Genomic DNA, 25,846 nt, shown 5'->3' on the forward strand with positions numbered 1-25,846 from the left:
TCAGTGTAAGATTATCAACAGAGGGAAAAACACACGTCTCACACCGAAAGACAACAGAGTCCTGACTCGTTATAGATCAGACTTGTCGAGATAAAATCATTCGTTTGTTTAAACTGGTTGAAAATATCCAGTAAGTCTATTTCCGTTCCTGGAAGTGAGACTGGAATGCCAGTGAGGTGAAACAGGTAGAACAGCCAGAGGAAAAAAATGGAGATCTTCATCCCACTCGTTCTTCATCACCACCTGGTGAACATCTGCTTCTGCTTGTGGTGGAAGAAATGATTATTACTAAGCGTGGAATTTGTCCTGAATTTGAAATATTCAAATTCTAAAGTTCTCCAAATGACACAAAGAAAAATGAAAAATGTGAAACAAATGTGATTCCTCACACGCACATGCTTTAACGATAAACGAGTAAAATGACTAATTTTCAGTTTCAGGCTTTTCTGCATTGATATTCCTATTTCCTTTTTTTCTGTTTAAAAGTTTCCCCCAAGTGCAAAATGTGAAATGTGATTCAATGCAAAACAGAATGCATTTTTTTTTTCAGGATTTTTTTTTATTCAAATCATCTGGCAGAAGTGTGACCGATCCATTAAGATAGAGTTACAAGAAAAAATCATGAATGTAATTAATAGCAACAAGTAAAATGATTTATTATTATTATAATTTTTTAAATACATCCTGTAGATGTTTTATTTATTTATGTCTGACACACAAAAGAAATCATCTAAATGCATAGTGAATATTGTGGCTTTTTCATGGTGTGGATTTAAAAGTGGGATTTTCCATTTTCTGCCTTAAAGATGCGGAGTGTTTCAAACCAAAGGATATGAAGCACAAGCGGCGAGGCCGCACATGTTTTTTCCTCGTTCGATGTAGAAATATCTGTAAGACATGAAGGGGCATGTGATGTGATGTCATGCATGGTGAACACAACGGGCTGTTTTGAGGTTGTTTAAAGGTGGGGTCTCTGATTTTTGAAAGCCAATGTTGACATATAAATTCACCAAAACAAACACGCCCCTAACCCAAATGGGTCCCACCCCTGTATCGATAGCTCCGCCCCACACATACATACGTAACCCAGGTAACTAATGGAAAGAAATGTGTCTTTATCATAGCTGAAGGGAAGAACAATACAATTGCAGATAAACAAACAAGCAAAAATGACACACAAGCATAATCATGTAAAGGACAAAGGCATATATTAGTTCTGTGTAACAAAGCAAAACCAACGTTACTCACCTATCGAGAAGGAAAAAAGCGCCTCGGTGTCTTAAGTAAAGTCGGCCACATATTCACAGGTCGGAGTTTCCCGAGTCAATAACTCCTGAGCTAAACGCTGTTACTACACAAAACGCGGTTGTAGCTGCCTCTCTACATTACTACGATAGAAAAGAGGTGTTATTTGTGTAGTAACAGCGTTTAGCTCAGGAGTTATTGACTCGGGAAACTCCAACCTGTGAATATGTGGCCAACTTCCTGCTCCTTCAGTTCTCTCCAGCGCTGGAAAGCTGATCCTATATTAACACGTCCTACTTCTTGCCTTATCGTAAGTCTTTCTTCGCTTTCTTTCTTTGTTTTTATCCTCCATGTCAATGTTAAAACCGCTTTCTGCTAATGTCACACATGCGCACTGAACACTCTCCCCGCCGCATATTGACAAGCCCCGGCCCTTTCTGCTCATTGGCTACACGTTTGTTTTGATTTTTGTTTATTATTCGGCCCGACTCGGTTTTCTGAAGCATTTCTCAAAAATCGGAGACCCTGCCTTTAAGTGTTTAAGGCACGCGGTCGTTGCAGGACTTACCCGTCAATGCCCCAAACGGGTCCCCAGGAGTTCTTCACGATCCAGTACGGAGTGCCGCTCTCCTCACCGTAACCCACGGCGAGCACGGCATGGTTCACCATGTCTGTAGTGTTTTTACACACAGTGCTGTAAAAATGCAGACGTTAAGAGTTACAGTGCGTCTTAGAACAAGCATCGGTACTGTGTAAGGAATAATGAAGTTGATGCTGTGGTGGATAATCATTCTTTAATATCGTCTCATCCCTTAAATGTATTTTTTTTCCTCTCTATTTATCTCCCACTGGTCAATCCATTTTATTTCGTTTCCATGAGCTTACAAGATCAACATGAACGCATTCTGTGGCTGATTGGATGAATGAGCAGGCGTACAGGTGTACCTAATAAACCGCCGGGTGTGTGTCTCTTGTTAATTAAAGGACGTTGTGCCTTGTTTTATGATGTCATCTTCATTGCGTTGGGTAAAGCCTTAGGAAGAGCACAGAGACTCTCAGATTCTCACCTGCTGTACACTCCGTCTTTGTAGTGCATGAAATCAGACACGACCTCGAAAGCGATGCTGACCGGGTTGAGCCTGGCCACGGCGTCCACGAGCTCCATCTCTTCATACTGACACAAACATCACTGACTGTTAGAAGCCAATCTCCTCCTTTTTATTGAATCTTTCTTTTATTTTTATGACCCGTGGTCACTTACTTTCGTGATGTTCACCACATCCTTCACGAAGGCAGAAGCAAGCTTGGGGTTGAACCTACAAGATCCATTCTGTGAACAGATCAGAGTTCATAATAGCTCGTTAAACCACAATACAATCGATTATACAGTTTATTACATTCATTATTTGATTTGAAACTGCTATAATCTTCTTTTTCTTTTTTTTAAATCTCTTCTTTTTTACTGAGTGTTCATTCCATTTAATGTGAAAATATCCCGTCCGGTTCATGTCCTACACAGGCGTTCTGTTTTATTTGTCGACTGTTCGACACCAGAGTCACGCCAACACCTGAATCCTCCAGGAGCCTCCACTTTTTTGTTTTTTTTTTGTAATTCACTGTTTTTATTTTGATAGAACGCACAAAAATACATCGCAACAGAACTAGAGAAAACCTATTTAAACTAGTGCCCTCACAAAACCACCCCCATCCCACCCCTATCCCATCACACCCCAGGACCCATGTAAATACAAAAGTAAAACAAAATAAGCTCGAATATATATATGTAAAATATACAAACAGAATTGGTAGTAATATTACCGACAGAATGACATCTTTAGACTAAATAACCAAAATCTTCGAGGTTATGGAGATCCGGTTCTGCCACATAGATAGATTAGCAGGCTTTGCGTGGTTAATCCGTGCAGAAGACAATTCCATGTATAGTATTTCCAATATGGAGTGAATCCAGTACTTAGCAGAAAGGTCATGAGGGGGTTTCCGGCGTTGAACTAATAGTTTCTTTGCCGCATTCAAAGCTGCTAGCCAAAATTTCTGTTCTTCCCCACTTGCAGAAAATTGTGCAGGAGCCTCCACTTGTACCTGATAAACTTTTCAAGATGGCTGACAACGTTCTGATGGACGATCATACTTCATGTTAGTAAGAGAGCGTCTGAGACGATACCACCGATCTAACGTAACCTAGTGTCATTGAGTCTTTCTTGCCTAAGGCTGCTTTAATATATCTGTGTGTGTGTGTGTGTGTGGGGGGGGCAGGTGTAACAGTTCACTTACACGACCGATGTAGGGATAATCTTCCTCCGTCATAAGCCCTTTATTGTACATGATGTACTCGAAGGCTTGACTGGGAAGTCCACTAAAAGGAACAGGAAGAGGAAGTTTGATTTGAATCTGAATCTGAATGAGGAAATAAACTGGCAATAACAATAACAACACCAATGATATCTGTCTGTATGGAGCACACAACATTCTCCTTTAAATGCCCCAATCAGACTGGATTAGGTTTTTTCCCCTGCACTGGGGTCTGAGATGATCACGCCATAAATATATCTGTGTAAATTTTATTGTTTAAAGACGCACATGAAATGCTTACAATCCCGAAAAACAAAATAAAAACAGTGTCAGACAAGGAGACGATGTTTATTGTAGAACACGGCCACGCCCTGTGATAGCTTACAATAAAATCGCTAAACGTAGCATGTTTCGATCCTCCTGAAGCCACGCCCACTTATGTTCCATCTAAACACCGCTCGGACGTTTCTACCGGTTTAACATAGGCTTGAAACGAAAAACAGAGGTGCGACTGGCTTCACACACTCACCCGCTGCAGCCATGATTGTTGAACGCACCGGCGCAATCCACCAACTGCTGCTCTGCCTAAACAGAGACAGAGGATAAACATTCACTCGGGAAGCAGTTGTAAAATCTATTAAACCTAACGTAGCTCTCGTGTCTGTGAAAAACGAACTGGAGGATCCGCTGCGTACCAGTAAAGGGAGTTTCCCCGTGGCGATGGCTGTGACAGACTCCAGGCAGCCTGTGGTAGAGAAAGTCCAGCAGCTTCCACAACCACCCTGAAAGAAAGGGTGTGCTACGTTCACATCAAGCGATGATTAGCGAAGAAATGAACGCGTCAACAACATTTAAGTCATTTGGCAGCCACCCTTATCCAGAGCATTAAATAAAATAAAAAAAAATGCTTATATAGAAGTTGAAGGTTAAGGGCCATACTCAAAGGCCCAGCAGGGGCAGAGTAGTAATCCCTGGGATTTGAACTCACAACCTTCTGATCGATGTTCCAACATTTTAACCACTAATATATATATTTCACTTTTCAGCACAGGGACTCCGGTAAACATCATGGTGTGTAACGTAGCAAAGAAAGTGGATCACAAATGATAAAAGTCCTGGATGTCATGAAGGTCTACATGTTAAAAGTAAAGCTTTTCAGGTGCATGAGATCACCTGATTTTTCACTTTGGTGACATAGTTTCCTTTCTGCCTCCAGTCGATGGAGTCTGGGTACAAGCCAGCACCTCGAACATGATTCCCTTTGGTAGCGCTGCACTCCTGCGATGATGGACAATAAAAGACTTTTAATATAAAGACCAGGGGATATGAAGGATGTTCAGTGGAAGTGCAAAAATCACACGATACCTGGGGTTCTTTCAGAAGGTAGAACTTCTTGAATTCAGCAAAAGTCATATCTGAGAACTGGTTTAGTCCCACTGTATAGTAAAAAAGAAATAACAGATTTATTTTTTACTTTGTAATAACAAGTGTGCCATTCTCAAGTGTCTAATGCGATGCCTGTATCTCTGAACACGTGAGACGTTTTACACCAAAATATTACTAAAAGTAGGGCTGGGCGATACGGCTGAAAACTGTATCACGATATCAGTGTTTCATATCGGTCGATATCGATAATTATTGAAATTTTTTTATGACCCATTTAAAATAAGAACCAGGAGAAAAATATATTACATGTAAACATTTTAATTTGAAACTTAACCTTCCTCTGATCAGAATCCCCTCAGTTATTAAGACAGAAATGTCAACAACCAGGAAAACTCAAATAATTATAATGTAAACAGAAGTCTAAAATCACAATGAACACTTAACAATTATCTCTTAACGTTTAAGGTGCAACATGAAAGAAAATGTAAGAAATGTATCGCGATACATATCGTTATCATTTTATCGCCCAGCCCTAATGAAAAGGTATAAAGTCAAAACCTCTGATTGTTATAGAGGTTTTTTTTCCAATTTTTTTTATTTTTTTATTGTAGTAACAACTTCCACAGATATTTACCTAAATGTATCCTCATTGCTGGTGTATTATTGGGGGATTGAGTTTAAACCCCATGGAATATGTCTGCAATATTTACAACCGGAGCGACGGGGACAAAAGCGCAAGTGTGGCTAAGACTAGTGTAGATTTTAAAAACTGAAATCATCCACAGAAGGCTTCATTTTTTGGTATTTAGGTTAGCTGAACGTTTTTAGGATTGATTGTTTGGAATTTTTATGAAACTGAGCACGACGACGACACCAACGACTGACTGATAGATCAGTGCAAGGAATATAGAAATCACTATTGTTCCCATCAATCACTATTCGTACCAACACCTGATCACTAATCATCATTTTCCCATCAACCAATCACCATTAGTCGCAACAACTAATCACCATTTTCACCATTTTCAGCTAATCACTAATCATCATTGTTCCTATCGGCCAATCACTACTAACCAGAGATAGGGGATTCGAGTCATATGACTTGATTCGGGTCCGACTTAAGTCGCAAATTTAAGATTTGAGACTTGCTTGACAAATAAAAAAATACTCGACTTGACTTTGACTTAACATTCATGACTTGAGACTTACTTGTGACTTGCACGTGTGTGATTTACTCCCACCTCTGATACGAACTACCAACATGTTTCTATTAGAAATAAGTTTTGTTTTTTTTTGTTTTTTTTATTTCAAATATTCTATTCAAGTGTCTTCAGAAAAATGTCCTTCTTCGTATAACTTAATCTGTGCACCGATGCGCATAATCTGATGATTTATTTTGGCTCTTTAAACACCGATTAAAAGCGTGACAGGGTACAAAGTACAGTGCAGTGTATAGTGTAGAATATGGACGAGGAAATTCAGCACAATACCACAAAAATGGCTGTCTACACAAAAGTATTGTCGCCTATCCAAGGTGTAGGAACAACAGATGATAACTTGACTTCTAGTTGATCGTTTGGAATCCTCTAGATTATGCTTATTTTACCTAAATAAAATCGTATCATGCCTTGATTTTTAATTATTAATTAGGACAGAAAGGTCAGACTTTGCTTAGACAAAAGTCTTGTGACTTAACAGAAATCAAATGATCAACTAGAAGTCAAGTTATTATTTGTTGTTCCTACAACTTGGATAGGTGACAAGACTTTTGTCAAGGAGTGTATATGTCTCTGTGTGTCTGTCTATATGTCTCTGTGTGTCTATATGTCTGTGTGTGTGTGTGTCTATATGTTTGTGTGTGTGTGTCTATACATGTCTGTGTGTGTGTCTATATGTTTGTGTGTCTATACAGTATATGTCTCTGTGTGTGTGTGTCTATACATGTCTGTGTGTGTGTCTATATGTTTGTGTGTCTATACAGTATATGTCTCTGTGTGTGTGTGTCTATACATGTCTGTGTGTGTCTGTCTATATGTCTCTGTGTGTCTATGTTTGTGTGTCTATACATGTCTGTGTGTCTGTGTGTCTATATGTTTGAATGTCTATATATGTCTGTGTGTGTGTCTATACATGTCTGTGTGTGTGTCTACATGTCTCTGTGTGTCTATATGTTTGTGTGTCTATACATGTCTGTATGTGTGTAACTGTGTGTCTATATGTTTGTGTGTCTATATATGTCTGTGTGTGTGTAACTGTGTGTCTATATGTTTGTGTGTCTATATATGTCTGTGTGTGTGTCTATACATGTCTGTGTGTGTGTAACTGTGTGTCTATATGTTTGTGTGTCTATACATGTCTGTATGTGTGTAACTGTGTGTCTATATGTTTGTGTGTCTATATAATGTCTGTGTGTGTAACTGTGTGTCTATATGTTTGTGTGTCTATATATGTCTGTGTGTGTGTCTATACATGTCTGTGTGTGTGTAACTGTGTGTCTATATGTTTGTGTGTCTATACATGTCTGTGTGTGTGTCTATATATGTCTGTGTGTGTGTGTAACTGTGTGTCTATATGTTTGTGTGTCTATACATGTCTGTGTGTGTAACTGCGTGTCTATATGTTTGTGTGTCTATATATGTCTGTGTGTGTGTCTATACATGTCTGTGTGTGTGTAACTGTGTGTCTATATGTTTGTGTGTCTATACATGTCTGTGTGTGTGTAACTGTGTGTCTATATGTTTGTGTGTCGATATATGTCTGTGTGTGTCTATACATGTCTGTGTGTGTGTCTATTCATGTCTGTGTGTGTGTGTCTACACGTCTGTGTGTGTGTGTCTACACGTCTGTGTGTGTGTGTCTACACGTCTGTGTGTGTGTGTCTACACGTCTGTGTGTGTGTGTCTGTCTATATATGTCTGTGTGTGTCTATACATGTCTGTGTGTGTGTCTATTCATGTCTGTGTGTGTGTGTCTACACGTCTGTGTGTGTGTGTCTGTCTATATATGTCTGTGTGTCTATACGTCTGTGTGTGTGTCTACACGTCTGTGTGTGTCTACACATGTCTGTGTGTGTCTACACATGTGTGTGTCTATACATGTGTGTGTGTGTGTATCTATACATGTCTGTGTGTCTATATGTCTGTGTGTGTTTGTGCCTATACATGTGTGTGTCTGTGTGTGTGTCTGTTTGTGTGTGTGTGTGTGTGACTGATTTACTTCTGAATTTGTGGTTTCCAGCATTGTGTGTGTCGATTTTCTTCTTATTCTCAGTGAAGATCTGCAGCCGGCGATAAAACTCATTCATGTCGTACTGTTTATTGTGCTGTAGATAAGAACAAGTAAAAAAAAAAAGGAAAGAACACTGTTGTTTTCATGTTTCAGGGGAATTTCTTCTGAAATGGTTTCACTTCCTTGTTTTTGGTAAAGTGATAGTTAAAAATAAAATAATCTCATCTCATGTTTTGTTTGATAAATGCTTGAGTTTCTTTCTTTTATTTTTCTTGTTACCTCAGACATCCAGGATTTGAAGACATTTTCCTCTGCAGCAGAAAAAAGTAACAACAAAGAGGCAAAGAGGAAAAACTTGTTATTATGATTATTCATTATTATTATGATTCTGATTATTATTAATTATTATTATTATTATTTGACATGAAGTCCATCATCTGAAAAACGCTGATCTCGTTATGTAAAGTTGTCTTATCATTTATAACATGCTTAAAACAAGAGATTAGGCTTTTAAACAGGGTGAAAAAACGAAAGTAAACTAGAAAGTTGACAGAACAAAAGCCCAAATCTTACCTTGTTCCGTATAGAGAGGAGATGCACAAATACAGTGCAAAATAGCAGCAATTAAAATAAGTATGTTCATGGTGTATGTATGTATGTATGTATGTGTGTGGGTGGGTGTGTGGGCGCACGCGCGCGAGACAGAGGCGAGTGTAGAGTGTGTGTGCGCGCGCGCGCGAGACAGAAGTGTGTGTGTGTGTGTGTGTGTGTGTGTGTGTGTGTGTGTGTGTGTGTGTGTGTGTGTGTGTGTGTGTGTGTGCGTGCGTGCGACACAGAGGCTGGTGTAATTCTTTTGATTTTTATTGGCGGATGGCAAACCAACTTAAGGTGCATTTACCGCCACCTACTGGACTGGGGTGTGGAGCGCATAATGGCGCATAAAAGTGAAGTGAAGTGAAAGAGTGACATAAGGCTAAGTAAGGTGACCCATACTCAGAATTCGTTCTCTGCATTTAACCAGAGGTGGGAAGTAACGGAGTAAAAATACTTCGTCACTGTACTTAAGTAAATTTTTCTGGTATCAGTATCTGGACAACTTTTTACTTTTACTCATTACATTTTTACACAAATATCTGTACTTTTTACTTCCTACATTTTCAAAACGGACTCGTTACTTTTAGTATTATTCCTTCTCATTGAGCGCTTTTTCCCCATGTGACTGGTGCACTGTATTATTTACTGGCTATCAGACATAGACTAAGGATAGCGGAGCTAACAATGAGCAGCGCCTACAAAAGGAATGGCTAATGTTCATTCAGAGGGAGTCACTGATGTTAAAGTAACTAACAACGAGGACATTCCTGAACACACATGGCCATATATGAGGGAGATGTTTGAAATAATCGGCGTCAAAAAGGATTCCTGGCGAATGCGTTGCGAATTGTGTCACCCAGGGGCGTTTCTAGCCCTTTTTTAGGGTGGCTTCAGCCCCCTGTCTGTAATCTCAGCCACCCTAAAACTATAAGGATCGTTTTTACTTTCATAAAAAAAACAATAAATATTACGTTAAAATGCAGGACATGTCGTCGATGGGGAAGAAAATTATTTATTAGTTTAATCCAAGAGCGATTTATTTTACTTTGCTTTTACGTGCGTGCGTTGTAGTCTTTCAAAAGTGCGTCATCAGCTGTCTGCTTTATATGAACGGAGAAGCACAGGTACGCGCAGCGTGCACGCGCAGTCAGAGCTGGAGGCGTTTATCTATAACGTTAATCGGCGGAAAACCGCAATGCAGTGAAATTTCACTATTCTTATTTGCTCTTTGTCTTGTGAATATTTTTTTTATTAATGACTGCATTCATTGGACACACTGTGTATAGAGATTACACACATACATGAACTGATTTGAATTAAGACTGGCATCATTACATCATGCATAAAATTTTGGTGTCCATTTTTGCCATTTTAAATAATACCATAACTTTTGGCTTACTATGTAGTCATATATAATATATAATATAAAACCCTTCTTGTTTTAAATTCTTACTGAGGGCTAAAACCCACTAAAGATGAAATCCTAGAACCGCCCCTGGGCTACACAATAGCCAATCAGAAAATAGCACTATCTGGTTAAGATTTAACGCTACAACCAATGAAAAAAAAAAGAAAACATTCATTAGCGAGGGTTTCTATGGTCGGTTTAAGCAAAACCTCAAAACGAAACAATCATAACCCTAAAAATGGCTGGGCTTGAGCCGAACTGTTTCAAATGGGAGCAACATTACAAATGATAAAGGAGTCCAAAAATGCAACAAACACTTACAATAAACACCAGCCATAATCAATCAATCAATCAATCTCTCTCTCTCTCTCTCTCTCTCTCTCTCTCTCTCTCTCTCTCTCTCTCTCTCTCTCTCACACACACACACACACACACACACACACACACACACACACACACACACACACACACACGCACGCACGTCTTCAAAACTTGAGAGCCTTGTGGATGGATTATCTCCATCTCCACATATCAAAGATTTCAACATGTAGAAGAAAAAAAAAAAGACATGCCCCCATATAAATCACACAAGATTTCTCTATTTATTTATTTATTTATTTATTTATTTATTTATTTATTTATAGCTGTGCTTTAAGGGCTCTTGACCTGCCGCTTTTGAAATTCGCCCCTTTTCCGGCTCTTGATGGCTTTCCTGCGTACTTTGTCTTGTGGCTTCAGCGTCTCCTTCACCATGGGACCTCCACGGGGCGTCCGAGACGCGCTCCTTAGCACGTTGGTGTCCATCAGAAAGCCTTCAGGAGGAGGAGGAGGAAGAGGAAGAGGAGGAGGAGGAGAAAGAGTTGAAGTAAAAACGGGCTGGTTCCGCTTCAGTGGAGCCGTTTTATCAGGACGTTCCTGCTCGGACGACCTGTTACAGTTCAGGGCTGACAGTTGACTGTACAGCATCAGAAGGACGGTCACTGCGAACAGACAGATCACCACAAAGCTCCCGACGCTGAACATGTCACGGAGGCCTTCAAACGACGTCTTGTACAGAAAAGCCCTGGATGCTGTGGACAGATCCTGTGAAGCAAATTGAGCTGATACAAAAGACGCCATCGGAACTTGTTCACTTGTTTTTATTAGTCTGTGGATCGCCTGCTATTGGTCTGGTGTTTAAAGCTCTGCTTCTGTGACGTCACAGTTTGGCGCGTTCTCGATTCCGAAGTCGAATATGGCACTAAAAAAAAAAAAATAATTCTATGCAAACAATAAATATGTGAAACTTATTTAATATCATTAAGTTCATGTGTCACAGTCGGTTGTCAGTTGTTAATTATCCACAGTAAAGTATATGTATATTTCATTCTGTTGAGTCTGTTGAACACATAATATACTGCATTTATGTGTCTATCTATTTGTGTTAAAAATAAATAAATAAATAAATAAAACAGCACTGTTTGCTGCTGCTGCTGCTGCTAATTAGCTTAGACAAATCTAGCAAAATTTTCCTCCACAAACTGAAGAAGGCAACTGAGGAAGGCAAGAGTCCCACCTCCCATCATGTGTACCATTGAGAGCATCCTCACCAACTGCATCACTGTGTGGTACAGGAGCTAAACTGTGAGATCATCTGTGTCTCTGCACTGTGTGATCATCTGTGTCTCTGCACTGTGTGATCATCTGTGTCTCTGCATCGTGTGATCATCTGTGTCTCTGCACCGTGTGATCATCTGTGTCTCTGCACCGTGTGATCATCTGTGTCTCTGCACTGTGTAATCATCTGTGTCTCTGCACTGTGTGATCATCTGTGTCTCTGCACTGTGTGATCATCTCTGTCTCTGCACCGTGTGATCATCTGTGTCTCTGCACCGTGTGATCATCTGTGTCTCTGCACTGTGTGATCATCTGTGTCTCTGCACCGTGTGATCATCTGTGTCTCTGCACTGTGTGATCATCGGTGTCTCTGCACTGTGTGATCATCTGTGTCTCTGTACTGTGTGATCATCTGTGTGATCATCTGTGTCTCTGCACCGTGAGATCATCTGTGTCTCTGCACCGTGTGATCATCTGTGTCTCTGCACCGTGTGATCATCTGTGTCTCTGCACTGTGTGATCATCTGTGTCTCTGCACTGTGTGATCATCTGTGTCTCTGCACTGTGTGATCATCTGTGTCTCTGCACTGTGTGATCATCTCTGTCTCTGCACCGTGTGATCATCTGTGTCTCTGCACCGTGTGATCATCTGTGTCTCTGCACTGTGTGATCATCTGTGTCTCTGCACCGTGTGATCATCTGTGTCTCTGCACTGTGTGATCATCGGTGTCTCTGTACTGTGTGATCATCTGTGTGATCATCTGTGTCTCTGCACCGTGAGATCATCTGTGTCTCTGCACCGTGAGATCATCTGTGTCTCTGCACTGTGTGATCATCTGTGTCTCTGCACTGTGTGATCATCGGTGTCCCTGCACTGTGTGGTCATCTCTGTCTCTGCACCGTGAGATCATCTGTGTCTCTGCACCGTGTGATCATCTGTGTCTCTGCACTGTGAGATAATCGGTGTCTCTGCACTGTGTGATCATCTGTGTCTCTGTACTGTGTGATCATCTGTGTGATCATCTGTGTCTCTGCACCGTGAGATCATCTGTGTCTCTGCACCGTGAGATCATCTGTGTCTCTGCACTGTGTGATCATCTGTGTCTCTGCACTGTGTGATCATCTGTGTCTCTGCACTGTGTGATCATCTCTGTCTCTGCACCGTGTGATCATCTGTGTCTCTGCACCGTGTGATCATCTGTGTCTCTGCACTGTGTGATCATCTGTGTCTCTGCACTGTGTGATCATCTGTGTCTCTGCACTGTGTGATCATCTGTGTCTCTGCACCGTGTGATCATCTGTGTCTCTGCACCGTGTGATCATCTGTGTCTCTGCACTGTGTGATCATCTGTGTCTCTGCACCGTGTGATCATCTGTGTCTCTGCACTGTGTGATCATCGGTGTCTCTGCACCATGTGATCATCTGTGTCTCTGCACTTTGTGATCATCTGTGTCTCTGCACCGTGTGATCATCTGTGTCTCTGCATTGTGTGATCATCTGTGTCTCTGCACTGTGAGATCATCGGTGTGACATCTTCCACACCCGCCTCACTAGCAGAGCCATTAGCATCGCTGCTGTTAGCTCACACCCGTAATACCTCTACTTCAGCCTGCTGCCTTCAGGGCGAAGGTACTGTAGCCTCCAGGATGTTGAACTCAGTCCATTACCTCTCTCTCTCCCACCTACCCCTGAACTTTAAAATTCTACAGCTCACATCATACTTGTTCATGGCACACAAGACATTCTCTGTATATATCTGACACTGTTGCACTTTAGACATTACAGTCTTTTTACACGGCACTCAGAATGTTTGCACTGTTTACATTTACTCATTTACTCATTCACATTTACGAGATATATTCACTCGGTTTATATCAGTGTATTTATTACAACTACACTGCTGTTACATCCACACAATTCTGTTTCTATATTGCACTAACTGCTCATATTATTATAACCCTCTATATTATTATAACCATCTATATTGCATTGCCAATGTAACACTTGATATGAGAAAGAGAAGCGGTATTCGACTCCTCTGTATGTCTGCACATATGATGGTATTGACCGTTCTAGGCTTTCATCTTTAGGGGTTTTTAGCCCTCAGTGAGAGACACCAAAATTTTATGCATGATGCAATGATGCCAGTCTTGAATCCAATCAGTTTATGTATGTGTGCATTGAATGTGTCCAATGAATGCAGTCATTAATAAAAAAAATATTCACAAGGTAAAGACCAAATTACGGAAGCGTATTGCATTCACTTGAGGAAAAAAATCTACTCTGATTTTCTGAATTAACGACTTAATTATCTCAGAATTATGAGATATTTTTTTCTTGAAATAAAATGTATTTGCTCTGTTTTTCTGAATTAACGAGTTAATTATCTCAGAATTAAAAAAAATAATTGTTCTGTTTTTCTGAATTAATGAGATCCTTCAAAATCCTGCCAGGAGCTCTATTGGAAGTAAACATGTCCCGCCTTTCAAGGTTAATCCGGTTTTATTTTACTTTGGGTTTGAGACATTGGGAGATACTGCTGTCTTTAAGTAATATAAATGGTATTGTTATTAGTGCGTCAACTTTATGCAGACACCTCAAGACTTTGCGCCTGTTCAGATGAAAAGAACATTCTGATCTGCTTGACGTTGCTGTGTTTCTCCAGGATCAGTTGAACCGATATGGTATGCTTCATGGATATAAGATGATGCATCTGAAATGCATTCAGGCTGGCTATGTGGTGACACAAGAGACAATCAGGCAATTGTTGAAAATACTGGATCCCCATGGGGTGCAACTGAGGCACCGGAATCGTCTTCGGCGACGTTTGTATCATAATCCAGGCCCGAACTTTTTACGGCATGTTGATTCATATGATAAACTCAAACCATATGGGATCTGCATCAATGGTACAATCAACGGGTTTTCACGAATGGTGATATGGCTACATGCATACTCTACAAGTAGTGATCCCAAGGTCATCGCTGGATACTTTATTGATGCGGTGTTATCAAGGAAAGGGACAGCCACCCGAATTCGCTCAGACTTAGGGACAGAGAACTGTTACATGGAACAGATGCAGATGTTCATGAGACATGATCATACGGACGACTTTTCGAGAAATTGCTATTTGTATGGCTCCAGCAATCATAACCAACGGATAGAGCATTGGTGGGGATTTTTGAGGAAAAAGCATGCACAGTTCTGAATCAACCTATTTTAAGATCTAAAAGACTCTGACGACTTCTCCGGTGACTTCCTAGACAAAAGTCTAATACAGTTCACATGTCTTGAAATAATAGAGGTAAGAAATGTGCTTTAGATATGTAAATTGTGAAATGTTATTCAGCTATAGATTTTGTCAATACGCCAAAATGTTGTGACATGCAGCATAATTATGTTATTTCATAGGTCTAACAACTGTTCCATAACAGAAGCAAATGGGCGATAACCATTAGTTATTTAATTAGATTATTAAATGAATTTGTAGATCACAATTTTTCCCTTCTTCCCATATAGTTGACTTTTTACGAGATGGATCTCAGTATAAGTAGTTAGAATTAGCAGCAGCCTACAGTACATCTACAACAATAAAATGCAACACAAACATTAATGCAGCTGTAATATTAATCCTGTTATATGTATGTTGCACAAACTGCTATCTAATATTAACTCAAAAACATCCTAATATAAATATAAAACACTGACAAGGAAAATTTACCGCACTATGACTATTTTATGTACATTTTGGTGAAAGAAAATTGTTTCTCTGCATTAGTGTGACACAGTATGTGAGAGAGGGATGACTTATCTGAGCCTGATCATATAACACAAATCTTAACATACAGAGATTTATTGTTTTCAAATATAGAATTTAACATGCATGAAACTGTTTGAGAAACGGCTCTACTGTATCATACTGGACCATAAGCATTTATTTTGCCTGCAGGTGGTATTGCAACGGTGTGGACTTATTTTCTTACTTTCCAACTCTTTTTCTTTATATTTAGAGAGAACTGCAGGATGTTGTTCACCTCTGGAACACACACCTCTGGAATTCGCCCATCCAGAAATGCGGTGTCTCCATGTGGACGTCCAGTGATGATGTACACCCTACCCCAACTTTTTGGTGCTAGGGAGTACCTTAAAGAAGAATCCCAACAGAAGATACAGGCTTGTAGGGAGGAAGGTCATGAGAGAGGACCATATCCTTGTGATAACAGTGTTTGACATTTGTTGCCTTGCCATGGCAGAAAACAATCTTCATCCACCAACCTCTCCAGAGGAAGCCATTGATCTATACATGTTCTTACATGCTTATATACAGTACGTACCCAAATTTAATAATTACAAGTTATTCTACTGGATCAAATGACTGAATGTGAGCACCTACTCATAGCCAAAAAAAACAACAGAATTGCCGTTTGGAAGGAAAAGGATATATACCATGACATTCACTGTAAATGTTTGACAGAAGTACTGTGTTTAAGCAATCGATAATAGACAACTCTTTCATAATGGACATCTCCCAACTGAGCTCCATATAATCTGTTTTTATTCATCATTATGTAAAAAGTACATCTCATCCACAGAACTGGGAACAATCCTGTACCTGCAAATGAAAGGTACTGTATCACATGTTGCCATTGTCAAAAATGGCACATTTGTCCTTATGGTGGAACTATTTCGCATCACCAGATGTGGTCTGACACACTTTGGGCTCATTGTAAACAGGGCAACCTCCATGATGTTTGGATAGCCTTTAAATCAAACATTTTATTATCATGTGTCTCTGGGCTGCACATAAAGCACTTTTTTACACAATTATTTGGCATCATAGAAGTACATGCTAAACCACTCACTCACTCATTTTCTACCGCTTTATCCGAACTTCTCAGGTCACGGGGGGCCTGTGCCTATATCAGGCGTCATCGGGCATCAAGGCAGGATACACCCTGGACGGAGTGCCAACCCATCGCAGGGCACACACACACACACACACACACACTCTCATTCACTTACACACTACGGACAATTTTCCAGAGATGCCAATTAACCTACCATGCATGTCTTTGGACCAGGGTAGGAGTACCCGGAGGAAACCCCTGAGGCACGGGGAGAACATGCAAACTCCACACACACAAGGCGGAGGCGGGAATCGAATTTGTCCTCAGGGTGGAACTATTCAGCATGACCAAATGTGATTTGACACACTTTGGGCCCACTGCAAACAGGGCAACCTAAATGGCATTTAAATGGTCCTGTATCATTATCAATAAATAAAAACTGATTATTGAATCTTGTTATCATGTGTAAATGTTTCTATGGGCAAAATGCTCATCAGCCAGTAAACATGTTTCCACAGTAAGTTTGATAATGACATTTTGGATAAAACCGAAACTGAAAAACAAAATAAAAAATAAATAACCAGTGCTCATAATGCACCACCTGAGTTAATTACTTCCCCTGTGTGCTCTGTCTTACATTCACACACTATCTAAAGGTAAACAGATGGCACCGATAAGGCTATAACTGGGCAAGAGGGAAGAGTGTGTACATGTGAGTGAGCGAGACACTTCTATGCAATGTCCATTGCATAGATGTTGCTGGACAGTATAGCCTCCATTTCAGCTTGGAGTCAGGATAGCTGTTGTAAGTTGATGGCAGCTCTAAAGTTGGGCCACAAGTATGTGCAATAGGCCGCCTTGATAACCCTTCCAAAGGGGTGAATATGACTTGAATGTCTTTAATGCAGATGACATCAGACCCTTTCATGAATCTCAACATCTTCTGGAGGCTTATGTCATCCAATCCCCTGATGTACTGATGTAAAAATTGCAAACTTTGGTTCTCTGCTGGAGTAGCTGGAGAGGCCGTGATCAACTTTAAAACCTTGCGGGTTGATGGTGTAAGATTCTCATAAATCTTCTGCATATCCAGCACAGTGGGGAAAAACTCCCTGAGAGTTGGTCCTGCGACTGTTGCAATGTTCTCCAGTGCATATTTTGGTTTCTGGATTATTTGCTTGTGGGCCACTTGGAGAAACACAGCTTTCAAGTTCTCTTGTGTTGGTACTGTTCTTAAACCCATGCGATCCATAAGATCAAGAAGCTCATCTTTATCATCACCATCAAGGGCGTCTTGCAAAGCAGTGGACAAGAGATTGCGCTCAGCCTGACTAAGATACAACATTAGTGAGTCAAATGATAAATCAGGTGAGACAGTGTGTTCACCAAATGTGATTGCTGCTGTAAAGGCTTGAGCCAGCCGAGAAGGAAAATATCCATGTTCCTTTAATCCCTTGACCATTATCCTACCAACAGATTTCCATTCTTCCTCTTGCCATTTTGGGGGATAGTGATGGCACTCTCACATCTGCACCCTCTGCTGCACAGTCTAAAAACTCTGTCCAGAAGGCAGCATATACATCCCTGGACACGCCATCAGCATCTGCCCCCATTTCATGAATGAAGCTGTATTTCACAGAGTAGGACATAATCACTTCATCCTTGAATTGGGTAATCAGTTCCTCCAAGAGATTGACTTTGCAAAGGTTCAGAAGTAGGACTTAATGGGCCAGCAGGCACTGTGTCAGAATGGACAGGAGTTGAGCTGTAGGCTTTGATGTTTATCTGTGCCTCTTCTATAGGCTCATGTAAGATTGTGTCATTAAGATCTTCTACACCTTGCAAAGGGCCAAAAATGACCTCCGATGTATCACACAAAGATGTAAGATCAGCAATCTCTACAGCAGTAGAGACAACATCTTCTACAGCGGGCATCACCAAATGGCAGACAGCGGTCCGGATCCGGACCGAGTGACGGGTTTACCCGGACCCGTTAAAATTGTAATATTATCATATTAAGCATCTCCTTATTATAATCTAATATTATAAGATTATATAAACTCTTTGATATTGATAAAAAAGATCAATCTTTCGTACATGCACAATTAATCTAGTTATTACGACAGGAGCGTCATCAAAAGCCAAGCCAAAAACAGATTGTTTCTGTTCTATACTCCAGAGAAGAAGGTGGCAGTAATGCACCTAATTACGCTGGCAGGACAATTAAGATTCAGACTGCTGGCAGGACAGTTACATGTCCATGTCTCTCACTAGGAACAGAAGATGGAAAGGGAGTAAGGAGAAGTGGAAAGGAGAGAGGAAAAAGGGAGCTGCTCAAAGTTCTGCACTTTTCTTTTATTCAGTAAATTCTGCCCTGTTCTATTTTACTTGAAATGTCATTTTGCCTAAGGTTCCTGTGTTATTAATATAGTTAATGTTTAAAAAAAAGGGGCAGCTCAAAAGCCTTTTGTTTCATTTTTTTTCTTAAATATTAAAAGCACTTATTTTATTCAAAAGATTCTGAATGTTTTACATTACTTGAAATATAAGCCCTAAGTTCAGGTGTAACGAAGCGTCAGGAGACGGAGGATCCATATGCACGCTTTATTAGGAGATCGTGCAGTAGTACAACAGGTGGGGGTCAGAGCCGGCAAACACAATGTAGAGAGCAAATAATCAGAATCGGTAAACACGGAAAACAGGTCGGGGCAGGCGGCAAACAGTCAGAGAATCAGAATATCAAACAGTCAAAAAACAGAATAACAACCAGAAAACGCTCAGAATGACAGTAAACACTAGTCGAGACTTCGCACTGGGGAAAGGTTCAAGTTCAGCTTTTATAGCGTGGGAAATGGGAAACAGGTGTGATCATGACAGGAGTGGTGGATTGTGGGGGATGTAGTCAGGAAGTCGCTAAAACTCGGGTGAAGGTTCCCTCTGGTGGCGGTCGGGAGATGTGGCAGATGTTTCATTCATAACGTCAGGCTGCTCAAAGCTGTGTTTGCACTTTTTATCTATTTTATTCAGAAGAAATTCAGTGTCTGTTGTCTGTTACTTGACATGTAGTAAAGACAACTACAGGATTGTTTTCCATTCAAGTGCCATACAAGTTCAGACTTTGAAAACACTCGAAATTTAACAATAAATGATATAGTAATGTATGTACGTTATTGATTCGATTAACATGAGGGTACACTATTTTAAGTGACAATATAAGATTTGGACCTTTGCTGGGAGGAAATTTTAGTAACTGGACCCCTTTGAATTTTAATTGAATACCCCTGATCTACAGTATGTGTCTGCTGTTCACCGTTATGTGTTTTTTGTGTCAGCTGCTCATTATCTTCTGTTGGGTTTTCCTGTCGCTCATTTAGCCTCGCTGCATCTGTCTGTTCATGAGTTCCTTCTGTCATCTCTGTGAGCACTTCATCTTCATTTGTCATTTGCTCTGTGAACAAGTAAAATCTTAAAATCTCCAATTTATCTCCATAGAGCTCTCCCACACAAACACCCTCATCAAGGTATGCTTCCTGAAAGTCAACAATGTTGTGACTGAACTCTTCCCACTTTCCCTTTCTCGATTTCTCATTGGGGAAGCTTTTTTAGCTTGTGATAGAATTTCTGTTTTTGTGGCTTTCTTGGAAATATCAAGAACTCTGCTTCCTCCACTATTGCGTTTTCTCACTTGTTTCTTGTCGTTTATCCATCCTAGTTCTATTTTCCTGGTCATCTTCATGGCCCTTTTGTTTTTTTCTCAGATGTATCTTTGTTGGCTGCATAGAATGCTCCTCCTCAAAATCTTGATCTGTGTCTTTATTGCTTGTCAATGTGCCCGTCTTTCTTTTAAGTTTTACAAAGAAGAACTGTCTTTTTAGATCATCACCACCTTTTCTCTGTTTTTCCATACAGAAACGCCTTGTAGCAATCCTATCACCATATGCTGGAATGTAAGCAGTTATAGTGGCATCATCTATTTCTCCAACTACCGAGCTGTCAATCTGTAATAAAAACAAAACAATACAGGAAGATATATCGTTTATCTTAAATCTAAGAGATGGCTATATTTCCATATGAGTGAAAATGAATTTCTAGGCAGTAGCTACAAATCAGCAATTTATTTCTATTTTTCTTCACTTGCTTGTTTCTCTTTTCGCATGGGAATAAAAAGGAGCTAAAATACTAAGTAATTTAACACAAAAACTGCTGTCTAAAAAATGGTTGTAACCATAACAATGAAGTTTGAGTGACATAATGATGCTGAAAATAAAGTCTATTAACAATGAAAATCCTTGACATCAAAGTTAGTCAGGGGAATGATTAACTAATGGTTAGAGAGTCTGACTCGTAATCCTAAGGTTGTGGGTTCGAGTCTCGGGCGACCACGACTGAGGTGCCCTTGAGCAAGGCACCGAACCCGTGTGTGTGTTCACGGTGTGTGTGTGTGCACTTTGGATAGGTCAAATGCAGAGAACGAATTCTGAGTATGGGTCACCGTACTTAGCCGTATGTCACGTCACTTTCACTTATATTACTGCTATTATGTACTCCAAAATATTGCTATTCCATATTGATTCCATACTTCAGCTCCCAACCAAGGCCTGTGCTGGCATATAAACATTACTCCATCATTTTAAAACAATATCAAATCACAACAAAATGGAAAGCAGTAATTGTAAGGGCACAATATTTATTTTGTGCATTTATTTATAATTTCAAACATATAAGTCAGCACTTTGCCTGAATGTATAATGGTGATGCTACTGCACAACTACTGTTACTTGTTTATGTAGGGTAAAGACCAAAATATAGTGTGAATTGACTCCTAAAGATACCTATAAACCTTATTTATAGGGCTAGAATAGGAAGACACGAATGCATTGTTGGGAGAGACAGGTGTGCTTGGCATAAAAAAGAAATCGGAAGCACTGGCACTAAATGTGATAGGGTTACAATTTATGATGATTACTTGTATAATCTGCAGAGATTCGGTAAAATGTAAAACAATTCAAATTAATATATTGCAGGAATGAATGTGCTGTCACCTACATGATCTTGCTGCATTTTCTGAATATTTTTCTCAGGAATCCCTCGGCTCTGAAGAAACATCCACAGACCATCATCTTGTGGGAGGGGGGTAATTGAAGACGTAGCCATAGTTGGCCCTGAACAAATGTCGGAAAAAGGCAGCATTTATGTAAATATGTGTTGCACCACAAATATAAACAGATTTAGGACTGGACCCTCAAAAGTGTAATTGCTTTAAATATCTCAAAAATGCATTTCGGCCAAGAGTGTGATAACGTTGCTAAAAATGGATGTTTCATGTATCAACTGCAACTATAGGCCTTTCTTATCACTTGGAAGTCAAACTGTCTTAAGCATTTGAATGTGCTCACCTTTAACAGTAACATTACTCAAATCGTAGAGAAGGCTAGACTCAAGAAGGTCAATAGTGTTGAGACACAGGCTATACTGTATGTACTCATTTTTCTGTGATTCACCGCACAACTGGAATCTAGTTTCTGAAAAATATATAACTTGCTTTGGAAAGCTTCAAAAAGGTAGCTTTGTTTCTAAATTGTTAAATGCATCAAGTACACAGTTCAGAAATATATCAACAAATAAAACAATTACAGGACACATATGCATAGTGACAAACCAAAAGAGAGGGCACAACTAAAGAAACCGAAGCAATGTCAGAATATATTCAACATTATTATTGGTGTAGCACGCTGAACACTATACCAAACGTCCGTGCAAAACTTAATCGGAATAGTATCCCTGCTGGCTTTGAAACTGGCAAAGCTCTGACTGTTTGTTTACTGTTATGTAATGTCGCGATGTCCAACGTGCTGAATGCACTGGGGATTTCTGACGTGACTTTTTCACTCCCCCTGACAGCAGCCGAGCTCGCTGTGTTCGAGGACCTCTTGATTTACAAATTAAGCACTAAAGTTACAGCAAATAACTTGGTTTACTTATATTAGCCAACAAACTGAAAGAAAGGTGGTTAACGTAATATTCCTCCTAAAAATCACACGTTATTATCCCCTCGACCTTAAAAGTAAGGTTCCTTTTGCTGACTAATGGTAAATATTGGCTACATAACTTAGCCTATCATCATACATAAGTTAGCATATACATAGGTTAGCCTATCGTTACATAAGTTAGCCTATCAACTGCAGTTGATGGTGTAACTTATTGTAAGTTAACGTAGTTAGTAAAAAATATGCCCGTAACATTATCGTAAACATACGTTTATAAACAGCTATTCTAACCTTGTTTTATTTTACATGTCGTAACACGAACAGTTAGCAGACATCATTTGGCATTAACATGTAGCCTAACTATAATAACTTAGCTATCTTACCTGCACTGAACCCATGTAGGCCTGGCACTGTTGTTGTTGTTGGAGGGTCAGGCTGTTTAGCATCAGCAACTGTGGCCTGACATTACTTCGTGCAGGTGAGAGCTTCTCGCAGGATTTTGAGGGATCTCATTAATTCAGAAAAACAACAATTTTTAATTTTTCATGGTTCAATAAAGAACCATGAACCATTTTTCTCAAATGAATGCAATACGCTTCCATACCAAATCAATAAATATTCTTTTTATTTAGTATTGGATGGATCGCATGCATTAATATTTTGGTGTGCTATCAACTCTGGTAATAAGAATTTCACCGCTTTTGGTTGCCATCTTTGTGGCTTTCCGCCGATTAACGTTAGAGATAAACGCTTCCAGCTCTGACAGACTCTCTGCTTCTCCGTTCATATAAAGCAGACAGCTGAAGACGCACTTTTGAAAGACTACAACGTACGCGCGTAAAAGCAAAGTAAGAAAATTCGCTCTTGGATCAAACCGATAAATAATTTTCTTTCTCCTACGACGACATGTTCTGCATTTTAACGTAATTTTTATTTTTTATTTTTGAAAGTAAAAATTATACTTCTAGTTTTAGGGTGGCTGAGATCACAGACAGGGGGCTGAAGCCACCCTAAAAAGGGTCTAGAATCACCCCTGGTATTGACAATAAAGAACCATTAAACTTTGATATTGACAATAAAGAATCTTGTACTTTGATATTCTAAAAATACTTTTTACTGTGTGTCTTTCTATCTTTCTGTTGATCTGTCTGTCAGGCTCAATATCTACAAAATCAACCAAACAAATATGGCATGCAGGTTTCCTTTGGGCCTTTGGAGGATGAGGAGGTTGAGGACATGCAAAAAATTAAAAAAATGGAAGGATAACATTACAGAAAATGTAAACAAGCATTTTGTAATAGTTCTCTTTCATCACTTTGGTGATCTATTGATGTAAAGCTTGCAAATTATCTGAAGTTTGGACCCGACTAAAGATATTGATCTGATCCAATTTTATGAGAGTTCAAGGACTGAGATTTCAAAACAACTGGACATATTTTGCAATTCTACAAATATGTAAGTTAATAAATAACAACGGACACTAGCTAAAATACATATAAATGCAGAAGACACTCAGCAGCACTGATATGCAGATTGAGCTGTGGACTACATTACAGAATGAAGAGACTTGTGGTTCTACTCTCCTTGTTTCTCCTTGCCGCTACTGAAAAACAAGGTTAGTTTTCATCATATAAATAATAAGTTGTATCATTTGTAAGAAAATATTAAAAAAACTAACTATTTGAAATTTAAAGATCTTTTAGGTAAAATGCTCACCTTTCCTGTGGAGTCCAAACGCCACCACGTGATTCTCAGTCCTCTGCTGGATGAGACGAATTTCACATGTATTACTGTGTGTCTGCGTGCCTTCTCCGACCTTTCCCGAGGCCAGACCCTTTTTTCGTTAGCTCTCCCAGAATCTGATAATGCCTTTGTTATTTACAAGCCCAAACGAGAAGTTTATCGTTTACATGTGGGAGAACCGTCTGTGGATTTTTGGGGCTTGGAAGATGAACTAAATGTCTGGAATTCGGTCTGCGCTACCTGGGACGGGAAAACAGGTCTCAGTCAGATGTGGGTGAACGGAAAACCGAGCACAAGAAAAGGGTTCTCTCGCTTAGGCTCTTTAAGCGGAACTCCAAAAATCATTCTGGGTCAAGATCAAGATTCTTATGGTGGAGGATTTGACATTTCCCAGTCATTTGTGGGCATGTTGACCGATGTTCACATGTGGAACTCTGTTTTGTCTCCTAGTGAGATTTCACAATATATGCACGATAGATGGTATCAGTCTGGAAATGTTCTTAACTGGGACTCTTTGGAATTTAGCAAAATTGGGTATGTGATTACTGAAAGTGTAAAAACTACTCAAAAATTAAAAATTGTTTAGATTTGTTGTTTGGGAAACTAAAAGAAGGAATGAATACAGACCTATCTTTACTATAAATGATAATGCAATTTCATGAAATTTGACCAACTATGAAAAATAAACACGTGAAAATAATGGCATGAAAAAATAAAAAGGTGTTTGTTTAATGAATTCTACTGATACTTAAAATAACATCATATATATGGTTGCATCTTTGCATCACATCACGATATATCATATAAAGGTCTTTTGGGTTAATTAGAAACTTCAAAACTCATCAACAAGAACAAGAGCTTCATAGGTGTTTGTAACAAACATTATATAAAATTTGCATACAATGAAATGAGACTAAATAAGACAAGTGTGTTTTGGGAAATCTATGATGTTCAATCCAAGTGAATCGAAACAGTGGCTCATTTTAAAATACAGAACAGTCAAATATACAGATCAATAATCTGTAAAGTATCTCAGATATAAAATGTTACAGCAAATTTTCTGGGACATCAGAATTATACTACACTACTACAGTATATACCCTAAAGTTTGTTTACCCTGACCATCACATACGTCACATATGTCGCTCTATTTCCCAAGCTGTTGGCACTAATTTATAAGCTCACAATTGTATGAGATGTATTTTGTTTGTTGTTGCTTGTACTGGATTTTTTTTTAAATACATGGACTTTTTATTTTTATTTTTGACTGACACACAAAAGAAATCATCTAAATGTATAGTAATTCTTGTGGCTTTTTCATGGTGTGCATTTGAAAGTGGGATTTTTTAAAATTTTCTGCCTTAAACATGCAGAATGTTTCAAACCAAAATATATGAAGCACAAGCAGCAAGGCCGCACATGTTATCTGTAGAAATATCTGTAAGACATGAAGAGGCATGTGATGTGAAGTCATGCACAGTGAACACATCGAGCTGTTTTG

The 25,846-nt window shown here is 39.5% G+C and overlaps 2 protein-coding genes and 1 long non-coding RNA gene across 3 annotated transcripts; 1 reads left to right on the forward strand and 2 right to left on the reverse strand.

Annotated features, from left to right (window-relative positions):
- Positions 1-537: 537 nt before the first annotated feature.
- On the reverse strand, positions 538-8,926 carry ctsh (cathepsin H). Its single transcript, XM_027179082.2, has 12 exons — positions 8,743-8,926; positions 8,449-8,480; positions 8,158-8,263; positions 4,921-4,991; positions 4,729-4,833; positions 4,251-4,337; positions 4,085-4,140; positions 3,538-3,619; positions 2,507-2,575; positions 2,313-2,419; positions 1,814-1,939; positions 538-888 (listed from the first exon to the last, which is right to left on the reverse strand). Exons 1-12 carry the CDS (start codon positions 8,810-8,812, stop codon positions 819-821), a joined length of 981 nt encoding a protein of 326 aa, XP_027034883.1. The 5' UTR covers positions 8,813-8,926; the 3' UTR covers positions 538-818.
- Positions 8,927-19,142: 10,216 nt separating this feature from the next.
- On the reverse strand, positions 19,143-23,924 carry LOC113663583. The gene is made up of 3 exons (XR_003445519.2): positions 22,986-23,924; positions 21,662-21,777; positions 19,143-20,613 (listed from the first exon to the last, which is right to left on the reverse strand). It is a non-coding gene; the product is annotated as an uncharacterized LOC113663583 (long non-coding RNA).
- A 136-nt stretch (positions 23,925-24,060) lies between these two features.
- LOC113663582 (serum amyloid P-component-like) lies at positions 24,061-25,077 on the forward strand. The gene is made up of 2 exons (XM_027178915.2): positions 24,061-24,217; positions 24,297-25,077. Exons 1-2 carry the CDS (start codon positions 24,160-24,162, stop codon positions 24,929-24,931), a joined length of 693 nt encoding a protein of 230 aa, XP_027034716.2. The 5' UTR covers positions 24,061-24,159; the 3' UTR covers positions 24,932-25,077.
- The last annotated feature ends 769 nt before the right edge of the window (positions 25,078-25,846 follow it).

Source organism: Tachysurus fulvidraco, chromosome 18 (assembly GCF_022655615.1).
Source record: "Tachysurus fulvidraco isolate hzauxx_2018 chromosome 18, HZAU_PFXX_2.0, whole genome shotgun sequence".
NCBI lineage: Eukaryota > Metazoa > Chordata > Actinopteri > Siluriformes > Bagridae > Tachysurus > Tachysurus fulvidraco.

Excerpts from the sequence above, each read along its gene's own strand:
- LOC113663582 (XM_027178915.2), top strand. The coding sequence starts at position 24,160 with ATGAAGAGACTTGTGGTTCTACTCTCCTTGTTTCTCCTTGCCGCTACT. Across the intron at positions 24,218-24,296 it reads TGCCGCTACTGAAAAACAAG|ATCTTTTAGGTAAAATGCTC; the intron begins GTTAGTTTTCAT and ends TGAAATTTAAAG.
- ctsh (XM_027179082.2), bottom strand. The coding sequence starts at position 8,812 with ATGAACATACTTATTTTAATTGCTGCTATTTTGCACTGTATTTGTGCA. Across the intron at positions 4,992-8,157 it reads TGGAAACCACAAATTCAGAA|TGGGACTAAACCAGTTCTCA; the intron begins GTAAATCAGTCA and ends TTTACTATACAG. Across the intron at positions 4,141-4,250 it reads CGGGGAAACTCCCTTTACTG|GCAGAGCAGCAGTTGGTGGA; the intron begins GTACGCAGCGGA and ends GTCTCTGTTTAG.